The sequence below is a fragment of the Cervus canadensis genome, chromosome 19 (genome assembly GCF_019320065.1).
Source record: "Cervus canadensis isolate Bull #8, Minnesota chromosome 19, ASM1932006v1, whole genome shotgun sequence".
NCBI classification, from domain to species: domain Eukaryota; kingdom Metazoa; phylum Chordata; class Mammalia; order Artiodactyla; family Cervidae; genus Cervus; species Cervus canadensis.
This window is the reverse complement of record NC_057404.1, coordinates 8,754,866-8,775,214: the sequence shown is the minus strand read 5'-3', so window position 1 is coordinate 8,775,214 and position 20,349 is coordinate 8,754,866. Positions and strand designations below refer to the sequence as shown.

The following is a 20,349-nucleotide window of genomic DNA, read 5'->3' as shown; positions in this document are numbered from 1 at the left end:
CAAAATCATTTTCACTAGATCTGTTATATCTTCTTTCTTACATTTTTTTCTTAGTGAATGTGATTTAAAAAATATGGAGTCAAATGTGTTACCCAATTTTGACTAGAATTAGTTTATTTATATTTTGTTATTTTCAGCAAATTAGAGAAAGTCTTAACCATTTCTCTAAGTGATAGAAGTATTTCTGGATAAGCATATATGGCTGCCAGTAAATCAGTCAGGTTGTTTGATCTGTAAGTTCAGATGATTGTTCAGTTGTGGGTATATATTCAGGTGCAACCTACAAGGGTTCTCCAAGTTGTCCTATGAATAGGAAAAAACTTAATGATTGTTATTTATGTATATTGAAAAATATACTTTGTTTTGTAGTTTAAAACATATGGGTATTAAAAGTCATCATTAGCAAATAACTGCATCATTATTGCCCTTGCTGGTTCTGTGTAATTTATTTACTAATTTTTTTTGAGGTGATGCTTGGAGACATAGGGCTATGCTAAGGAGATCTCTTCACACATAGACTAGGGGAGGCTGTAACCCTGGTGACGGCACCCCCCACCTGCCCCAGCCCCCGCCTCTAGGCCATTTCTCTTTTCTAGAGTGGCATCAAGAGAGGCCCAATTAGAAGCTAAGATCCATGGAGTGGAGTTCGTAGTATCTTTTACAATTAAAATAAGTACATGTAACCATTGTCTACCATAAAGAGCACCCTTTCAGAAAGCAGTTCTGCAGGACTTCTGCCCCACCACCAGCTTGATTGACACCTGTGATTGTCTAGTTATATTTGCTTGTACAGAGATGATTTATAATTTAGTGCTTGGTTAAAAAAGATAAAAAGTCAAGCTAAAATATCTGCTTGTATCTCCCCACCAGTCATAAATCAGCTGTCTTTAATTTTAGGGACTTTGAGTCCAAAGCCGACCACATCAGCGATGCCAGCAGGACCCCTGTGAAGACACGGAGACACTCGTGGAGGCAGCAGATCTTCCTTCGGGTGGCCACCCCCCAGAAGGCCTGCGACTCCCCCAAAAGATATGAAGGTGAGGCCCACCCCCATGTGAGCCTAGATTCCGGCTTGAGTTTCATGTTTGGTGGAAGAAGAGGTGAAATGAGATTTCAAGTCAAAATCATCCCCTGATTTTAAAGTTCCCAGGTTAGGAAGCTCAAATGGCAATGCCTGTCACTGTTTTCAGAGGATCCCACATTCCAGGAAGCCGGTAAAAGCATCAGCGGCTTACAGCACCTTGTGTTACAGACAGTGCTTCTGCTGAGCCTTTGTGCCTACCCCCGCCACCCCCGCCCCCTGCCCGCGGGAATGTTGAGAGCGCAGCTCGATGCCCCTACATCCTTCCTTCCCCTTCCGATCCGTTCCAGGCGTGTCTGGTTTCTCCCTCTGCAATCAAGGTGTAGTTGACACCCTGCCTTAGCATGGTGGGTTTCTGAGGTACCCCCACCCCACTGGTCACACTTGTGATGTTTTGTGCCTCGTCAATTGCTGTCCATCAGTCTGGTGTCACGGGAGGACTCTTTCTCATCATCTTTGTGTCCTCCAAAGAAATGCATGCAGACCTCAGAGATGCAATAAGAAGAATATCGCAGTAAAGCGAGTCACATGAATTTTTTGATTTCTCAGCGCACATAAAAGTTACGTTTACACTGTGGTATAGTGTAGACACTACAGTGCCGTCTTTCAAGTGTGCAATAGCATTATGTCTAAAAAGGACATACATACCTTAGCTATAATCTTGATTGCTAAAAATGCTAACCATCATCTGATAATTCAAGGTTGCCACAAACAGTTTCTAAAAAATGCAATATCTGTGAAGAACAGTAAAGCTAATAAGCACAGTAAAACAAGGTATACCTGTATGCGTGTGCATGCTAAGTCACTTCAGTTGTGTCTGACTCTTTGCAACCCTATGGACCATAGCCTGTCAGGCTCCTCTGTCCATGGGATTTTCCAGGCAAGAATACTGGAGTGGGTTGCCATACACTCCTCCAGGGGATCTTCCTGGCCCAGGGATCCAACCTGCGTTTCTTAATCTCCTGCATTGGGAGGCGGATTCTTTTCCACTTGCACCACCTGGAAAGCCTGTATAGAATGTGCTAGTTTATTTTTAGGCTTTTGCATGTTGAGTTTTAATGTAAAAGAGGAGTTTAGATGAAGTTCTGCTGACTAAAATTAAGATTTTTCTTTGCCCAGTGAGGTCATAAACTTTTAACAGTAGATATTTGCTTTCCTTAATATTCCTAATCAGAAAGTGTTACAAAAGCACAGAGAAACAGCAGCTCTCCAAAGATTACTTGAATTTCTCAGATTGCAAGATTGCCTGTGGTGTAGACTCACACTTGCCCCTTGACACGCTTCTTTGTGTCTCCCAGGACACAGCCAAGGCTGATCCGAGGGTTTTCAGACTGCGTTCCATGTAACTGTCTCTGGGAGGAGGTGTTACGGTTGGAGGAACCCTTTCTCCCTTTCCCTCCCCACTCACTGTTGTTTCTTCTCTCTTCCTCCCCACCACTCTCCCCAGAGTTCTTCATGTTAATTTGGATCCTGGATCTTCTGCCAGATTAAACAAGAACCTGGTTTGGGCTCAGCTAGCTTTGTGATGTAAAACATGTAACTTCATTTATACTTAGTTCTTTGATTATAAAATGGTTATAGTAGTGTTGGCTCTTCCTATCTTATGGAATTACATCAAATTATACATGTGAAAGTAGTACTTTGAAAGCCTACAGGCATGTCAAATGTAAAGTGGTAGCATTTTTGTTGCCATTATTGAGTTTGGGGCACTGATGTGTTTAGGTTCCTATACTGGTGTTTCCTGGCAGGAGCAGTGTAAGGGAACACTGGATTTATTAATTCAGTGTGATTAAAAAATTTCTTTAGTAAATTGAGTTTATTTCAATCTATCATTTTAGAAAGTTTTAAAGATTTTATTTTCATGTTGTAGATTGCCTACTAATGTTCAATAGCCAAACTGTGTAACCTAGTTCTCTCCTTTTTAAAAAACTCTTTAGTTAAAATTCTAAGGCAGAGGGGTCTGCTAGGGTGGGTGGCCGTGGAGGGGTGGTGGCCGCTTCACCAGGCTGATGAAGGGCGCCGCTCCTTGTTGGCGCTCTGGCCTCTGAGGAACTGCGGTGTCCGCAGGCCCCACCCTGGTGCCGCTCTTCTCCGGCATCGGGAGCAATGCGTGTTTCTGGACGGGACGGACACTGCTGTCCCCCAGTCGGTGTCTGGGGGGCCTGAGTCAGAAGGTCAGTCGGTGCTGGTGAACGCTCGGTCCTCTGGAGACCCCAAGATGAACTGGGCGAGGAGACTGCTCTGTGGGCAGCAGGAGCGTGTGATCCTGTGTCGCCCCAGCACCTAGAAAAGGGGCGGGCGGAACACCACTGTCTGTGTCTGAATCCTCTCTCTGAAAGTTAAGCAGGAAACTTTTACATCAGTGTAGTCTGGGAATATTGTAAGAAATGGATGTTTAACTCCACGTTGTATTCTTACAATGGTCTTTGCAGGAAACAGCGTTTTTTGGTGACTTCCGGACACTCTGAAACAGCAGGGCAGAAGCATGCAGGGGTGAGATGGGATATGTGGTTATTGCCCCAGAGGTCAGAGCCCTGGGCAGATCCGTCAGTACCCTGCACACCGGGCAGCGTGGTCTCCGGGGATCTGGGGACCGAGCACCTGGTGTGTGCCATCTCCCCTTCTGGAAATGGTGCTCAAAATAGCGCCCCAGTGTCGGCCTGCCAGGCCCCCAGGGCCACCTCCTCGTTTGCAGGAGAGTTCAGAGGTGGCCTCTTCGACATGGCCTGGGTGGTTATGAGGATGCACTTAGGGAGAGAATCCAGGGAAAGAACTGAGAGCGCACTCAGGTAGTTGCCTGTGAAAGCAGGAGCAGGGGGCCTGTGTCCAGGTCCCAGCTTGTGCCCTCGGGGCCTTGATCGGGAGCAGGCTGTCTAATTTCTCACCTTCGACACTGTACTCATCACGCCTCTTGCCACACTGATTGAAATAAGGGAGTGTGATGTTTTACTGACAGTGTAAAGAGTGTTCAGAATCCATAATGTTAGAAGAAATCGGTGGTGCAGATGTGTCTGGTACAGTCGCTGCTCCGGTGTGGAGGGCACTCTGCTCTTCCCACTGGAAGCTGCTCTGGCCTCGGCCCCTCCGCCGGGGGGCGCTGTGGAGCGGCTCACGCACATCCTCCTGCCGCTGGCGCTCTGGGGGAGCTCTGGGCAGAGCAGTCGGTTTTGATTGTCTGCGATCACGGTGAGCCGGTGGCCAAGCCTCCTGGCCGGGCGGCTGTGAACAGGCCCCCTGCTGCAGAGGGCTCTTCCTTCATTTGGGGGAGCGGGGGTGGGGGCAGAGGGGAGAGGGAGGGACCGGGGGGAAGGAGACCCTGGAGGGGACCCTGAGCTGTGATAACAAGAACACCAGACGTGGCGTTCCGCTGTCTGACAACAGGCCCCCGTGTGGCGGAGGCTGTAGTGTGGGCATGGCGGAGCTCCAAGTGTGTGTGACGTCTTTAGTGTACTCAGGTGTGTAACATGCATTGACAGTGCGTTTAAACTCGCAGCGCAGTGGCCCGGAGTGTGTTACGGGCCGTGGACGACTGTGTGTGAGGCAGCCTGGCCCACTCTAGAGTGGTTCTCAGCTTTCAAACAAGCGTCCTTAGATGGAGCCACATCTGCCTCCCTGTGGTTCCATCCCTCTTTCCTGCTGGTCTCTGAGCCACACACAATGCACTTGCTTGCACTTCCTTTTCTTCAGACGACAGAGGGTCATGGGGGTGCTGCTGCCTCTGAAACTTCTCCAGCTGACTGCCCTCAGTCCTTCACCCCGGCAGTGTTCCTGCTGAGTCCCCGCTGGTCAGGGTGCTGTCCCCGAGGGACCCGGAACTCAGCTCCGCGTGCCTCCGCCTCCCACCCCTGCGGTGCATTCCTCTCTAGGTATACACGGTCACTTTCATAGCCTCTCTCTGCTTTAGGTGGTTAACTCACATTCTTGGCTCTTACCATATCTTGTCCTCTGGGACGTGAACTGTTATTTCAAAATTGGACTGATTCCTGGCTGGTCTTGATGGAGAAAGATTTCTGAGGTAGTGTTTATCTAGTTCATACCTGTGAAGTGTTAGGGCAGCATCCAGTCCTTTGGGGGTGGCCCTGAAGCTCGTTCTGGGGACCAGCACGTTGTGGCAAGCTGTGTAAAGGTAACGAGGCTTGCCCTCTGTGTCTCTCCGCGTTGGAGAAGTCCTGAGGGCCGCAGGCTCTGCCCTCTCCTCCTCCACAGTCCTCACTGATGCTTCAGGGCCCAGATGTACGGCTGCTGTCGGCCTTCCCACTGTCTCCTGCAGGAAGGTGTCCCAGGACCCTGATGCTGCACTGGGTGAAGGTCACTGCACCCCGTCCTCCTGGCCTCTCTGGGAGAGGCTTCTGCCTGGAACCCTCATGCTCGCCCCGAGGGCTTCCTCCTGAGGCCTCTGTGTGGTCTGCTCCCGCTGCCTGGAGTGCTTCTCCCCGCCCCCCCAAAGCCCCGTGACTAACCCCCCACCTGCTTCAGATCATTGCTGAATGTCATCTTTTCACTGAGGCTGCACCAGCCACTCTACTTCAAGTTGCTCCCCCATCCCTTCAGATATTCCTCATCTCCTTATTATGATTTTTTTCCATAGCATTTCTCTCTTTGAAACATACTCTGGTTATTTCCCTATGCATTACCTTTATCATCAGGTTCCACCAGCCCCCAGGCTCCATGACTTCTAAGGGAAGACAAGTAGCTTGCTCAGATTCTTACAAGCATAATACTTGGTCCTTACTGATTTCCCAACTCCCTCCTTCTTCCTGCTTATGTCCTTTTTGCTCTTACAGAATTAAGAAATGCTGCCTGAGTTTTTAAATTATATGGTAGGAACTCTGCATATAAAAGAGAGAAGAGAAAATAAAAACACAGCTCTTGAGTTGCTGTAATAATTTTCACATCACACCCTTATTTTTGGCCAGTGCTCTCCATGAGTTGTTTCCTTTAATTCCCAGTCGACCTTATGAAGGTCGGTGTTCTTATTACACCAGTTTCACAGATGAGGGAGCAGAGGCTTGGAGTGGCTGAAGTCACCTTACCCAACGCACAGAACCGGTGGGCAGGATGGGGGAGCCATGGGCCCGTGCCCCCCGGCTCCCATGAAACCGCACCCCAGGCTGGAGGTTGGGTGTGGGCTGTGGGCCTGCTTCTGTCTGCGTGGGGCATGTATTTTCAGTCTATCCCCGTGTCCCGTTGCTGGCCAGGCAGCAACACGTTTCATAGCATTTTGACAAACAGACTTGGCTTCAGTTAATCACCTTCCCTCCCCATGTGTTAGCCCTGGGGATAGAGTGTGCTGGGAGGGAGGTCGATCTCTTTCTATCTGTCTGAATTTTCTTCTGACAGATCAAGCATCTTTATCCTCTGCCACTCTCTGCTTCCCAGCCTTAAGGTGCAGAGAGCAGCGTCTCCACTGTGGCCTGAGGCCGCTTGGGCTCACATGCGCTCGATGTGTTTACCTCCGGCTATGAACCTCCAGACCCCCAGGCAGTTGAGGGCCCCAGAGATCCCTGCATCAGCCAGACCGCGCCGGCAGGGCGTGTGCCGTCAGGGGTGCCTCTGGGTGTCTGCTCCGCCTTGGGGGCAGGACCCACAGCAGCCCAGGTGTCTGCAACCTGTGGCATGAGGGACACAACAGTCTGCTTGTAAGGTGCACTTAGCAAATGCCTTTTCCAATGTTGTAGGTGCTCAGAGTGACTGTGACTACTTTGCATTTATATTCTGGTACTGCAAACTTCAGTTAAACAGACAAGTTTAACCTTTCTTTATGGTGAAAAAAAATCCAAACAGGGATATTTGTACTGTCCCATCTATTTTGTCCCACTTAGAAAATACTAATAAAGCAAACTCATAGTTTAAAAACCATGGTATTTGCAGAGCAATAAGGATAAGTGAAGAATAAATAGAATTTTCTATAATTTTGGGGTTCTGATTTAAAAATTAAAAAAATTTTTTTGGCCACACCACGTGGCAAGTTGGGACAGGTATGGGTTCTGACCAGAGATTGAACTCACACCCTCTGCTTTGGAAGCATGGAGTCTCAACCACTGGACCACCAGGAAAGTCCCCCTGATTTTTATAGATGGGCTAAAACCTGGAGAGAAAGGTGTTGGTGACTAGGGCGTGTGACTCCAACTAAATATACTGTAAGGAGAGAGGAAAGGACAAGGCCGGGCAGTGTGGACCGAGGCGGGGAGATTAGACTGAGCAAATCCTGCCTGAGTCAGCTTGTCCCACACTCAGGGGTGTGCGACTTTCTCTGTGCAAATCCCTATGAAATAATTGAGTTGCAGGAATCTGAACTTTATGTTTGGAGACCTATCTGAAGTTGGTGGACAGTTATTTTCCATTTAGAAATTTACTTAGAAATACTTAGTAGATTCATCACAAACATTCCTAAATCCCAGGCTGTTTTGTGTTTTTGTTTTTTTTTAACTCAACATCGATCAGTTGGTCTCTTGTAGGGATTCCCACTTGAAGTTATTTTAGCAGAGTCCAGCAGGGTGATTTCCATTCTGACCCACAGAGGCAGTGGAGTGGATGGGGGCTCTCTGCTTTTCAGCTGGTAGGTCAGGTCAGCAGCATTACTGCATCACAGGGAAATTTCGGTAAGAGTAGGACCATCACCAGTTTGTACTTGAAGGCTTGGTGAGGCAGATGTTTTTGTGATAAACATAGGTAGATCATAAAGTGGAATATTAAAAGCTGTGTAGTGGTTTACATTTAAAGCAGAGTCTTCACTGATGCCCTGAGCTTATGGCCACTCATGGCTGGTGCCCCAGGACCCCTGGGGAAAGGTGTTCTCTCTTGTTTGTGCTCCCAGTTCTTTGGGTGATGGGTTTGTGAGAGCCTGGGTATGTGGAAGGTCCTACTTGGTAAACTGTAAACTTGATGGTTGAGGGTGGTAGTGTGGGGGATCAGTGAAATCTGTTACCGGGCAGAGCCCTGAAGGTTGGATGTGTTTAAGGCTACACTTTTAGGGCAGACCTAGCTGTTCCTTGTTGCTGATGTCTGTGTAACGGCCCTTGGTCACTTTCAGAGCCTCCCCACTATTGGTCCCCCCGCCAGGCCTGCTCTGAAGGTTAAAGGCGGCAGGGATACCGCCACCCCTCAGGTGGGAGTGAACATACCTACAGGTTCTGTGGCGTTCTCCGGATCACGACCTAGAACAGCGCTTCACAAACTGCCCTTGTGCTCGGAGGCCTCTGGTGATCTTGGTAAAGGCCGGTTCTGCCGTCTGGGTCTGGGTGGGGCCAGTGGGTCTCAGCTTCTGACAGGCTCCCTGGTGATACTGATGAGACTGGTCCACTGTGAGTGGCAGGCACTTAGAGCAAGCGGCTGTGGTCCATCCAGCCCAGACCTTCCCGTCCTTGCTCAGGACTCCTGTGTGTCTGCTCCTGTCGTGACCCAAGGCGTCACCCACGTGTGTCGAACCTCAAATCTAGGTCATAAGTGACCTAGATTTTTTGAGAGGATTTGTGCTGCCTGGAGACGCGAAGAGTTGATCTGGTGGGGAAAATGGAGTGATACAAAACGTGTGGTAATAGGGATAAAGAAGAATCTGACAGCGTGCCAAGTGAAACCAAACATACGGCGTCTGCCTGGTTCCCGCTGCTTCACTGCAGGCGAGTTCTGTCTCCGAGGTGGCAGCCGGGCGCACACTGTTCAGGTGTCTGCTTTCTTAGCTGTGGGCTCTGACCTAACTGTCAGGTCTGCAAAAATGCCGAGAGTCAACTTCTGACTGTGTGGTCGGTAGCAGAAGTGCTCCATGGGTTTTCCTCCTAATGTTTCATACAAAAGAAACAATTCTTTGTTGTTGAGAAATGATTTTATAGGTAACTCCCAACTGTGGAATGGGGGGAAATTCCTTTACTTACCTCTGTGTGCCAAGGAACAATTGTAGTCTTGGTTCAGTGCCTTTCCTTTGAGCATTTCGGGTTATTCTGTGCATTTACCGATTTTGCCAACAATAGAAGCAGTCAAATGTTTACATGTCTTATTTCAAAAAAGGGAAAAGGAAAACTCATCTAATAGATCAGACTTATTGATTTGAAGCCCATTGTATAAGTAAATAATCCAGTGAAGCTGAAGTTCAAAGGGTTTTTGTGTTGTGACTATAGCTGTGTCAATATGCCTAATTTATGACACAGTTAAGTCAGTTGGATTAGATATCAGATGTAAATAGTAATGGCAAAACCAAGGAGTATAATCAGAATCTTCATAATGACTATTTTATATTGTGAAAAATGTAGAAACTGTCGTATTACTGTGATTTATTTGATATTGTTCATGGCAAATTTTCAAGAATTTATATGCCATTGGGAAATTTTAACGGACGGTGTTAAGTAACTGGAACCTGTAAGTGTCAGTGAGCTCCGTAGGGCCCTTCGGTTTGATCCCAGTTCTCGGCGTTCACTGTATCAGTCACATGGGGAGACTTAGTATATGGGCCACACCCGCCCCTCTGCTCTCTCATACGACGGGAGGGGATGGGCTTGGGCTTGAACCCTCCTGTCTTTTTAAACCCACCCAGAACTCTGACTGTGGAACCGCGGGTTTACAGGGAGGAGGCTGACTTGAGCCAGTGTGACCACTTGGGGGCAGTGTTGCTCCCTGCGTCTTGCTGCCCTTCTTCCTTTTTCCAATCCCAGAGAAGTGTGTTTTCTTTTTTCCCCGTGTTTTTGTTTTTGGTCTTGTTTTTGTTATAGTATGTACCTTCCTCGCTCATTTGCAGCTTGTTTGAATGAGGAGAGTACCTTCTGAAGTTGAGATGTTTTCCTTTCATTTTTCACAAGGTTTTAGGGAGTGGGCAAGAGAAAAATAGTCCCTGATTGCCAGAGACACAAGACTTTCTAAGATTGTTCCTAACCTGTTTTCCATATGATTTTGCTTTTCCGTGGTCAATACAGACTGGGTTCAAGATAAAATACTGCACACCAGGAATGGACTGTTCATGAGTTTCAGTAGTTTGAAGCTGCTAGATTTTTCTCCTTTATTGTTTTTTTTGGTGCATCTTTATAGGTGGGGAGCCACAGTGAATGGCCGGACTTGACCTCAGTCTGCTGTTTTTGAGGCCTGATATCAGTTGTAAGTTAGCCTGATTGAGCCTTTCCTAGTCAACCATTGGCATTTAAATAGTCAGTTGTTTCACTTTATGCAGAGGTTGGCTCTAAGGGTTGATGGTGATTGCAGAGACGAAATTTCAGTCTCTGCTGTTGGTAGGAAGGGGACCAAGGGCCAAGGGCTTGGGTACCCAAGGTCCTGGAGTCGGGAGACCGGGGTGTGAATCCTGCTTCCAGTGCCCTGGCTGGCAGGGAACTCCTCCTCAGGGCTCATCTACCTCTCAGAGCCTGTTTGCCTTCAGGGTTAGAGTCCAGAGTCGAAGATCTTGATTTGTCATCTTTGAACTTTAATCTCTGGATACTGGGAAGCCACTGACATTTGTAAAACAAGGAGATGGTAGGTAGTTTGTTCTCAGGGGGATATAATCTGTAGACATACCTGAACTTGAAACAGCCTCAAAATTGGGGCAGGACCAGGGTGAGGCAGGCAAGTGCTCCGAGTGCAAAATTTAAGGATGCACTCACTTTTAGGGCCCTGCAAGTATGGACCCTGTGTGCACGTGACCCTGACAGTGAGTGCCTCCTTTATATTTTGCATCCTGGGGGCCCACCTTCCTCAGCCTACTCCCGGTCTTAGGTGGGTGTGCACTGCTACCCTACAGTAAGTTTAGATTAGGGAAGTTTAGATTAGCTTAAAGAGGAGTCCTTGGCAAGAAGCTCGTGTTTTGCTTTAAAAAAAAAAAAGCTTTATTGAGCTAAAATTCATATATTATACAGTTCACTCATTTAAAGTATACAGTATATTTTTCTGTATTTTCAGGGTTGTGGAACCATCACTGCAGTCTAATTTTAAAATACTTTTTGTCCCCCAGAAAGAAACCCATAGCTGTCACTTCCCAAAACCACTCCACCTTCCCCTAAACCTGAGATAGACACCCATCATCTTTCCATCTCTAGATCTGTCTGTTCTGTACGTCGTATATAAACAGAATCATGTGGTATGTGATGTGTGGGCTTCTTCTATTTAGTGGCGTTTTCAAGGTGCATCGTGTTATGTGCATATCAGTGCTTCATTCTTCTATACGGTCAGTTAATACTCCATTATATGGATAGACCTCAAATACAGTCATTTACCTGTGGGCTACAATGTACCTGTGGACTTTCATGTGCTTAGTTTTGTGTGGTCATGTACTGAGAAAGGGTTTTAATGGTGAGTCTGGAAGCTCTATCTCTGGGGGGTTTGAGTTGTCACTCATAATTGTGACCTTGGGGATGCTTAGGCCAGTGGGGGTGGGTGAGCCTCCGTACTGCTGGCCTTGTTTGCCTTTCTTCCCCGGCAGACTGAGAGGAGAGTGCGGGGGGACTCTGGTGTTGCCCCCAGAAGCACCTGGGAAGGTGAGGGTGGGGCTGCTTCTGTCGGGGTTCCCACAGCTCTCCCATCCAGGTCAGTGACATTGGCCCAGGGTTGCATTTCTTTCTACCATCCTCAGACTGTGTGCCCGGAATCCCTTGGAGAAGTTACGGAAACACAGATTGCTGTTCCTCATTCCTGAAGTTGCTTGGTGGAGCCTAAAGTTGTGCAATGCTTACAAGTTCTGGGGACCACACTTTGAGGTCCTCTGAATGTCGCAAGCTGCAGCAAGTGATAGGCAGGGGTACATCCTATTCTGATTTAAACTCATGCCAAGAAGCCCCGAGTGGTTGTTAGTAAAATAAGCGAATGTTCTATGGCGGATTATGAACTAGCCAATAAATCCTATCTTGTTTGCAGTAAAACTCACCAAACATCAATAGTAGCCATTGTAATTATCCTTATCATGTATTGAGCATTAGTGTTTGCGCTTTCACAGAGTTAGACGGTAGTTCTCACACTGACTCTATGAAGTCAGCACTGTGCCTGGTATTTTCGAGGAGAGGAGGCTAGAAATACTGGGTCGGTGCCCGTCGGTCCGCAGCGCTCAGGTCTCACAGCTGCGGTTCCAGTCAGGCCGTGCTTAGTCGCTCAGTCGTGTCCGACTCTGCGATCCTGTGGACTGTAGCCCGCCACACTCCTCTGTCCATGGAGATTCTGCAGGCAAGAATACTGGAGTGGGTTGCCATGCCCTCCTCCAGGGGATCTTCCCAACCCAGGGACCAAACCCAGGTCTTCTGCCCTGCAGGAGAATTCTTTACCGTCTGAGCCCCCAGGGAAGCCTGACAATACTGGAGTGGGTAACCTGTCCCTTCTCCAGGGGATCTTCTGACCTCGGAATCAGACCAGGGTCTCCTGCATTGCAGGCAGGTTCCCCACCAGCTGAGCTGCCAGGGGAGCCCCCAGTCAGGTCGGCTGTATTCTACGTCTAGTCTCTCAATCCCAGTAGTGAGCTCTTGGCAGTTTTAGGAATAAATTATCAAGAGTTTTGGCTGGTTTACTCCCTGAAGTTAGTGTTTGTGTAGTGATAAGCTGCCTTCGAGTGAAAGAACAGTTCTTATGTTGAAAGTATTCTAGAATTAACTGTTGTTGTTCACTCGCTCAGTTGTGTCTGACTTTGCGACCCCATGGACTGCAGTACACTAGGCTTCCCTGTCCACCATCTCCCGGAGTTTGCTGAAACTCATGTCCATCGAGTCAGTGATGCTATCTAAGAGTTAAGAATTAAATGTTAACTCTTGTTAAAACAGTGCTTGTTTTGGGCATTATTTACTGGTAACTCTATAATTTTTGAAAAATAGAATTAGAGTCTTCTAAGTTGAATGGTTTCTATTAAATTCATTTATTTAAATGAAAAAATGTCCCTCCTGGAGGGAGTGAGGCAGGGCGGTCCTGCAGATGTGACTGAGCAGCCCCAGCCTTAGAGCTGCAGGCGCACTGGGCACACTCTTGGTTTTGTAAAATTCAGAGAGAGAGCAAAAGGATGCGTTGAGGTGCTTCCTGATTGGATTTTTTCCAAGTGAATTTGTTTTCTCACTTTCATGTAAGTGAAAATATGTGCAGAATAAGTACTAACAAGATTTTAAACATCATTCACCAAAGTAGGAACCCTGTAATTACAGCCTTATATAATTCTGAAAATAGCTTGTAACCCCAAGTACACCTTTTATGCTTGCGAGAATAGTGGGTTTCCCACAGAAAGTTGAAGTATTGTGCTTCACTTCCTGTCCAGGTGTGTTAGCTTAAGCGCTTTCGATCAGGGACAGTTCTGGCCATGAGAGGTTATAGTCTTTCCTCTGTGGTTTGGTTTTTGGAATCCTCTTGCTGTAGCATCTTTCCTGAACAGTTAGGGAAGGGACATTTTTCTTTTTCCTCTTGGTGTCCTATTGCCAAGGCTTGGGCGGGGTATAGAAGCCGTTGGCTGTTTCGGCCCCACAAGGCTTCAGATCGTGGGGCTTGTTAGATTAGAAGCCGTCGGTGGGGATACCTGCATCAACAAAGGGGTGTTTCTCCTGTTCGTTTGCGCGGTGGCTGCTGTGGTTTTGGTTCACCATTCTCCCTGAGAGAGGTCTCTGCACCGCCTCTCGGGAGCTTTCCCCCGCTGCCCCTGACCCTGCTGTCTCAGTCACCCCTGGTGTCTGTCCCAGCGTGTAGCAGGCCGTGCACCGTTAGACCAGATGTTTCAGCAGCGCGTGGCAAAGTTACCGGGTTTCCGTTCATTTGCCTCATTTCCTCTCTGCGGCCGTTTCCACCGTGTTCAGCCCCCCCCCCTTCCAGGTACCAGAGTTTTGACGTCACTTAGACACTGCGTCTGACTGAATGTACTGGAGATCTGCCACACTGGTGTAACTGGGGGTGGGGGAGAGAGGTAGGTTTATTTTTCTCGAGTAACAGGAAGTCTGGATGATGATACGGCAAGGTGGTTCCTGGCTCCGTGATGTTCCCAGGAGGCTGGGGTCCTCTCTGCTTTTCTGTCTCATCCTCTTGAGTGCCCCCTGCTCACAGCCTTGGGCCTCCCCTGCAGCTCCGAGCAGCGTGAAGGAGCAGCAGTGAGGACAGCAGGGTGATCCCTCCGTATCAAGAGAGTGGGCTGTTGCAGAGTCGCTGGAAGAGCCCTGTGTGTGTCCCGGTCGCCCGAGGCTAGGTGGCAGCTGGGCGACCCTGGTTCTTGGCTGAGCGCGTGGCCGCCTTGCGCGGCGCGCTCCGGGCGCAGGCTCGAGTGGACGTGCCGGGAGCCTCGCCTGGGCGGTGTTTCTCCGCCGGCGCGCAGAAGCTCCTCCGCCGCACTCTGCCTGTGACCGGTCCTCCTCTCCATCCGTCCACTCGCACGTGACCACGACGTCGGCTCTTCTCTCGGGCGCCGTCAGCCTCTGCTTTCCCGCTGTCCTTACGGTTTGTGTTGTCCCTGTTAGACTGGCGCTGGCTTTGTCTCGTGGTTCTCTGTCCCAGTCTTCAGAGCCGTACTGTCCAGTACGGTAGCCACGAGCTGCGTAGAGCTACCGAAGCTCGAACGTGAAGGTTTCATCCCACACGCTCACCCCGTTTCCGGTGCTCGGGAGGCCCGTGCGGCCGGCGGCCGCGTGTTGGAGGCACAGCTCTGCCCTCGCTCAGGTTCTCTTGGACCCTCTGAGGTCTCCGTCTGCCCTGACTGCTCTGAGAACCGCAGGCGCGGCCATTACAGCTGGGGCTTGTCCCGTGTGCCCTCTTCACTCCAGGAGCAGACTTTTGGGCTGAGGCAGGATATTCTGCAACCCACCTCGCTTCTAAAATGATCATTACTGAGTATATAGGAGGTGAGTCCACTGCTTTCAAGGAATCTGGAAAGTAGGTCGGAACTTTGAAAGTTGTTCGTTCCATATTCCTTATTTTCCAGATGAAGAAGCAGACTCAGAGAGAGAAAGGGACCCACTTAAGGTCAAACAGATAGTCAGTGGTAGAATGAACTAGAATTGTGGTTCTCTTTCCATTAAACAAAACCTAGTTGATTAGCATCACCAGCCTGTTTGTTTTCCCTAATTAAGTTCTGTTCTTGCTTTTTCAGCCTAGATAGTTGAGTGAGCAACAACAGCAAGAACTAGCTTCTTGAGAGAGAAAGTTGTTTCTCACTCTTGGCTGTCCTCAGAGGCCCACTGCATAGATGCAGTGTTCAGAGGATGCTCAGAAAACAGATGAGTATTAGCCTGTCTTAGTCAACCAATGTTGCAAGAATTAGAATATGACTCAAGCAAGCTTAATCAGAAGGCGGCTCATAAAAATCAGGATAAGGGCAAGAGCCAGGAACTAGGATGTTGTCAGGAACCCAGGAAGTCTCTCTGACTCCCTCTCTTTGAGATCATGTTATTTTTCTTTTTTTCTTGGTCTCCTCATCATTCTTCATACCAGCCTTCCCAGCTTGCTTGTCTCTGTAGTCAGCCAGCCCCCGAGTCCATATGACCTCTTAGCTCCAGAGGCATCCAATTACTAGCTGCCTGTTTGTATTTTACTCTCGATTTTTCCCGGAGCTGAGTGGCCCAGCTCATGGTAGCTCATCCAGGAAGGGGTGGGAGAAGTCTGGTCCCAGCCCAGCAGTGGGGACCCCCCCCAGGTGTCACCTGGGGTGTGGGGAGGAGAGGGCACAGCCTCCACCCACCGCACGTCAGCGTGTTCCTGTTAATTATACTGTTCACCCACCAAAGGCAAAACTGGGACAGTGCACGTAACAGGGACTCACTCGCTTGTTAACAGTTAATGGTCATCTGAAAGTAGGTGAAATTGTGTGTGGCTAAGTATGTACATTTCTTATTACCAGAAGTACTGGGATAGAAAGGAACTGAGTAGCTTTTTGTCAAAAGATTTCTCTGCTGGGGATGTGGCTTGCTTGATATATTTACTCAGTAATAAGAATTCGGAATTCTTGGAGCAAAGAATTTTCATGCAACTGAACAACCAGAAGTGGTCAGGGTCCCTGGAGGAGGAAGGCCGGTGAGCCGTGCTGAGCTGCCTGTGAGCCTCAGACACATGGTGTGTGTGAGAGCCAGCTTCCGGGCCCTGTCGGCGCTGCACCCTTTGGGGGTTATTTTTGAACCCCAGTTCCAGCTCTGTGAGGGGGGACACCATGTGTCCTGGTTCTGTGGCCTGGCACAGGGCTTGGTTCACGGCTGGTGCTCCGCTTCTGTTGGGTGCAGGGCTTCGCAATTTTGGAATGTTGACCAAATATGGGTATTTTATTGTTAGCTACTCAGACTGTGTAAAAAATAACACATACATGGAAAAAAATACAAAGAAAGCATACTGATACTCTATATAAGTTTTCACAAGTTTTAGCGATCACTGATATTTTTCACATTTCTCTTTTTTCACTTTTATGATGTAGTGACATTTTGGTGGTAGGCAAAACGTTTTTCTTAAATAGTCAGTATGTATTTAGCCTTATGGAGGTTAAAATGGAAGCACATTTCTGTCACAAATCATGATGGTAGCAAGTGTTCAGATTTATTGGAAATGGAGGCAGTTATAAAATCACTTCTCTTTTGTGGGCTTAAGCTACAGGTCATCATTTGGCAATTCCCCACCCCACTTCTTCTATTGAATTATTAGATTTGGCATGACCAGTAAGACACATTGAGAAACTGACAGCCTTAATTTGCAGGAATCAAGCCTAAAGGTTAGAGATGCCCAGTCTTCATTGAAGAATTCTGCTTGGCCTTCCGGCCACTTCTGTCAGCTGTCTCTAAAACCTCTGCTCCCAAGGGGCCACTGACACTGCTGCTCACCCACCTGAGAAGCAGCTCCCCAAACACCTTGTTTCCTAATGCTTGCTGAGACTTCAGATTTCTCTGGTCCCAGCAGAGATAAGATTTCAGGATGTTTATAGTCTCAGAAGAAAAGCTATGACAAACCTAGACAGCATATTAAAAAGCAGAGACATCACTTTGCCGACAAAGGTCCGCATAGTCAAAGCTGTGGTTTTTTCCAGTGGTCATGTATGGATGTGAGAGTTGGACCATAAAGAAGGCGAGCACTGAAGAAGTGATGCTTTTGAACTGTGGTTCTGGAGAAGACTCTTGAGAGTTTCTTGGATAGCATGGAGATCAAACCAGTTAGTCCTAAAGGAAATCAGTCGTGAATATTCATTGGAAGGACTGATGCTGAAGCTCCAATACTTTGGCCACCTGATGGGAAGAGTCAACTCATTGGAAGAGACCCTATGCTGGGAAAGATTGAAAGCAGGAGGAGAAGAGGGCAACAGAGGACAAGATGGTTAGAGGGCATCATTGACTCAAGGGCCTTGAGTTTGAACAAGCTCCAGGAGATGGTGAAGGACAGGGAAGCCCGGCATGCTGCAGTTCGTGGGATCGCAGAGTCAGATGTGACTTAATGACTGAACAACAATATAGTTTCACAGTATAGTTTGGAAATTGATTTTTAAAATAAAATTTAAATTAAGAAATATAAAACCCATGGAACCTTTGCCTCTACTTCTGGTAGCTTAAAAGACCCTGTGTTCAGCCTGCCTGGAAAGAATTCATTTGAACCAGTCCTAATGAGATGGATGAAACTGGAGCCCCTTCCCCTTATACAGAGTGAAGTAAGCCAGAAAGATAAAGAACATTACAGCATACTAACACATATATATGGAATTTAGAAAGATGGTAACGATAACCCTATATGCAAAACAGAAAAAGAGACACAGAAATACAGAACAGACTTTTGAACTCTGTGGGAGAAGGTGAGGGTGGGATGTTTCAAAAGAACAGCATGTATACTGTCTATGGTGAAACAGATCACCAGCCCAGGTGGGATGCATGAGACAAGTGCTCCGGCCTGGTGCACTGGGAAGACCCAGAGGAATCGGGTGGAGAGGGAGGTGGGAGGGGGGATCGGGATGGGGAATAAGTGTAAATCTATGGCTGATTCATATCAATGTATGACAAAACCCACTGAAATGTTGTGAAGTAATTAGCCTCCAACTAATAAAAAAATAAAAAAAAAAAAAAAAGAATATTATGAAAGGAGTTTTTATTACTCTGCTTCACTGTAGTTTTATAATATGTTTTGATAATGCTGTCACTTTTTAAAATTTATTTTATATTATCTGTTCACTCTACTATGTGGATTTTAGAATCATTTTGTCAAAATACATAAAAATCTCATTTAAAAAAAAAAAAAAAGACCCTGTGTTCCATCATCTCAGATTGCTCTTTACATACAACTGAAAACTGTTTTTCTGAAATTGTAATTGATAAGTTATTCCAAATCAGTGTGTTCTATTTCTAAAATAACATAGTTTGTTAAAGTTTAAACTCTATGGTTGAAGTCATCTTAAGGTTTCTGATATATATATATATTTTTTTTTTCTGAAGAAGTAATGTCTGTCATACAGAAAAGCCAGCATATGATGGTGTCTGTCTGTAGTGGCATAGTGACCCAGGTCATCTCCATCTAGATGCCTCTCTGTGGAGGCTTTTGCTTTTGGCTTTTGCCTTCTTGTGTACCCATATTAATATCAACTCTAGTTCACTGCCACGGTCCCTGGCTGTCCCACCCTTAGCCTCTCCCAGGTCCATTGGTTGTGATCCATAACTTTCCTACTAGCTGTGGGTCAGGAATGATTTCATTACCATCTTTTTGCTACTTCACTCTTTCTGGAATGGTGTAGTTCTGTCCCCATTCTCTTTGGCACATGTGTCTACATTGTTTTTTTCCTTAGATTACAGACTTTTGGATGGTGGGTAAAAAGACTTTTTTAATTTTTTGCTTAAATACTTCCTACTTCTGTTACGATACTGAGTTCTGTGGAGCTTACTAAAGTCTCCTTGATGTTATTGGTAGTTTAGATTATTTGGAGCTTCTCATGTTAGAAAAACTAGGGGTTCTTAATTCAGCACCTCATTTTCCAGATGAGAAGACTGAGGCTCAAAGACCATCATGCCCGCAGGAGCCTTGCCTCGTGTTTAGTGTGTTCAGGGTCAGCATCCTGGTTGGAGCCCTGGAGTGAATGGGTCTGGTCTGCTAGTGCCCTGTTGCTTCTCCCCTCTAGGACCTCAGGCCTGCTACCACACCTTATCCCTCCGTAAGAGGAGTGAGCTCTAACTGTCTCCTACGAGAGGCAGTATTGTATAATGCATGCAGGCTTGGGCCGAAATAAGGCGGAGGTGCCTGCCCTGGAAAACCCTCCCAGGTCTGTGGGGTAGGGACAGGGCCTGGGGATGTTGCGGTTTCATGTCTCTGAATTGGAATGACCTTTGGGAGGATATCCTGGAGTCTCAGATCTTCATTTTACGTCAAGACTCCTTCCATGCACACCCACCCTTTCTGAGTTGCCAGAGTTTTAAAAATGAGCCCAGTGGGCCTTTGTTTTCTTGATGTGTTGTGAGCCAGAAACAAGTGAAACTCAGGGCAGGCTGATGACTCCTGTTGTAATGTGTCTGCCTGCAAATGGCTCCTGGCTGCTTGGGTGGAATGGGGTTGTGAATAATTTCAGGAGTGATTGACTGGAGAGTTGGCTGTAACATCCTGCTTAAGAGTGTGAATTTTCAAAAAATGGTTTTAAATTTTGAATTGTGGTAAAGAAACCAAAAATCACGTAACACAAAATATATCATCTTAAGCATTTTCCAGTGCATAGTTCAGTAGTGTTAAGTATTTTCACGTGGCTGTGTCTTGGGCCCGTGGGACTTTCTAAACTTGCAAGACTGAAATGCCGCACCCTCGAACAGTAGCCCCCATCCCCCGCCTCCCCTGCCAGCCATCACTCTTTCTGTTTCTATGAGTTCGATGACTTCAGTTACCTCCTGTCAGGGGGAGTCAAGGAGTATCTGTCCTTCTTCTGGGACTGGCTTATTTTACTTAGCATAGTGTTCCCAAGGTTCATCCATGTTAAAGCATGTAGTAGGATTTCTTTCCTTTTTAAGGCTGAATACTATTCCATTATATGTATATAGTGCATTTTGTTTAACTGTTTATCTGTCTATGGCTATTTAGGTTCTTTATATCTCTCGGCTGTTGTGAGTAACAGTGCGTTGAACATGGGTGTGTGGATATCCTTCCACGATCCTACTTTCGATTCTTTTGGATACGTACATAGAAATGGAATTGTTGGGCTCCATGGTGGTTCTATTTTGACTCTTCTGAGGAACTGCCATGCTGTTTTCCATCGCAGGTGCGCCACTTCACGTCCCCACCAGCAGCGCCCAGGAGTTCCAGTTTGTCCATGTCCTCACCAACACTTGTGCTTTCTCTCTCTTTTTTTTTTTGAAGTGGACATCCTAATGGATATGAAGTGATATCTCGTGGGGGTTTTAATTTGCGTTTCTATAATG

General features: G+C 47.3%; 1 protein-coding gene across 6 annotated transcripts in view; it reads left to right on the top strand.

The window, feature by feature from the left end:
- The window catches only part of TBC1D1 (TBC1 domain family member 1), a 226,065-nt gene that overhangs the window by 139,969 nt on the left and 65,747 nt on the right, over positions 1 to 20,349 (top strand). For all 6 annotated transcript variants that reach the window (XM_043438111.1, XM_043438110.1, XM_043438109.1 and 3 more), the window contains one exon: positions 898 to 1,037. In XM_043438111.1, the coding sequence (XP_043294046.1) occupies positions 898 to 1,037 (140 nt within the window). The remainder of the gene's footprint in view (positions 1 to 897; positions 1,038 to 20,349) is intronic.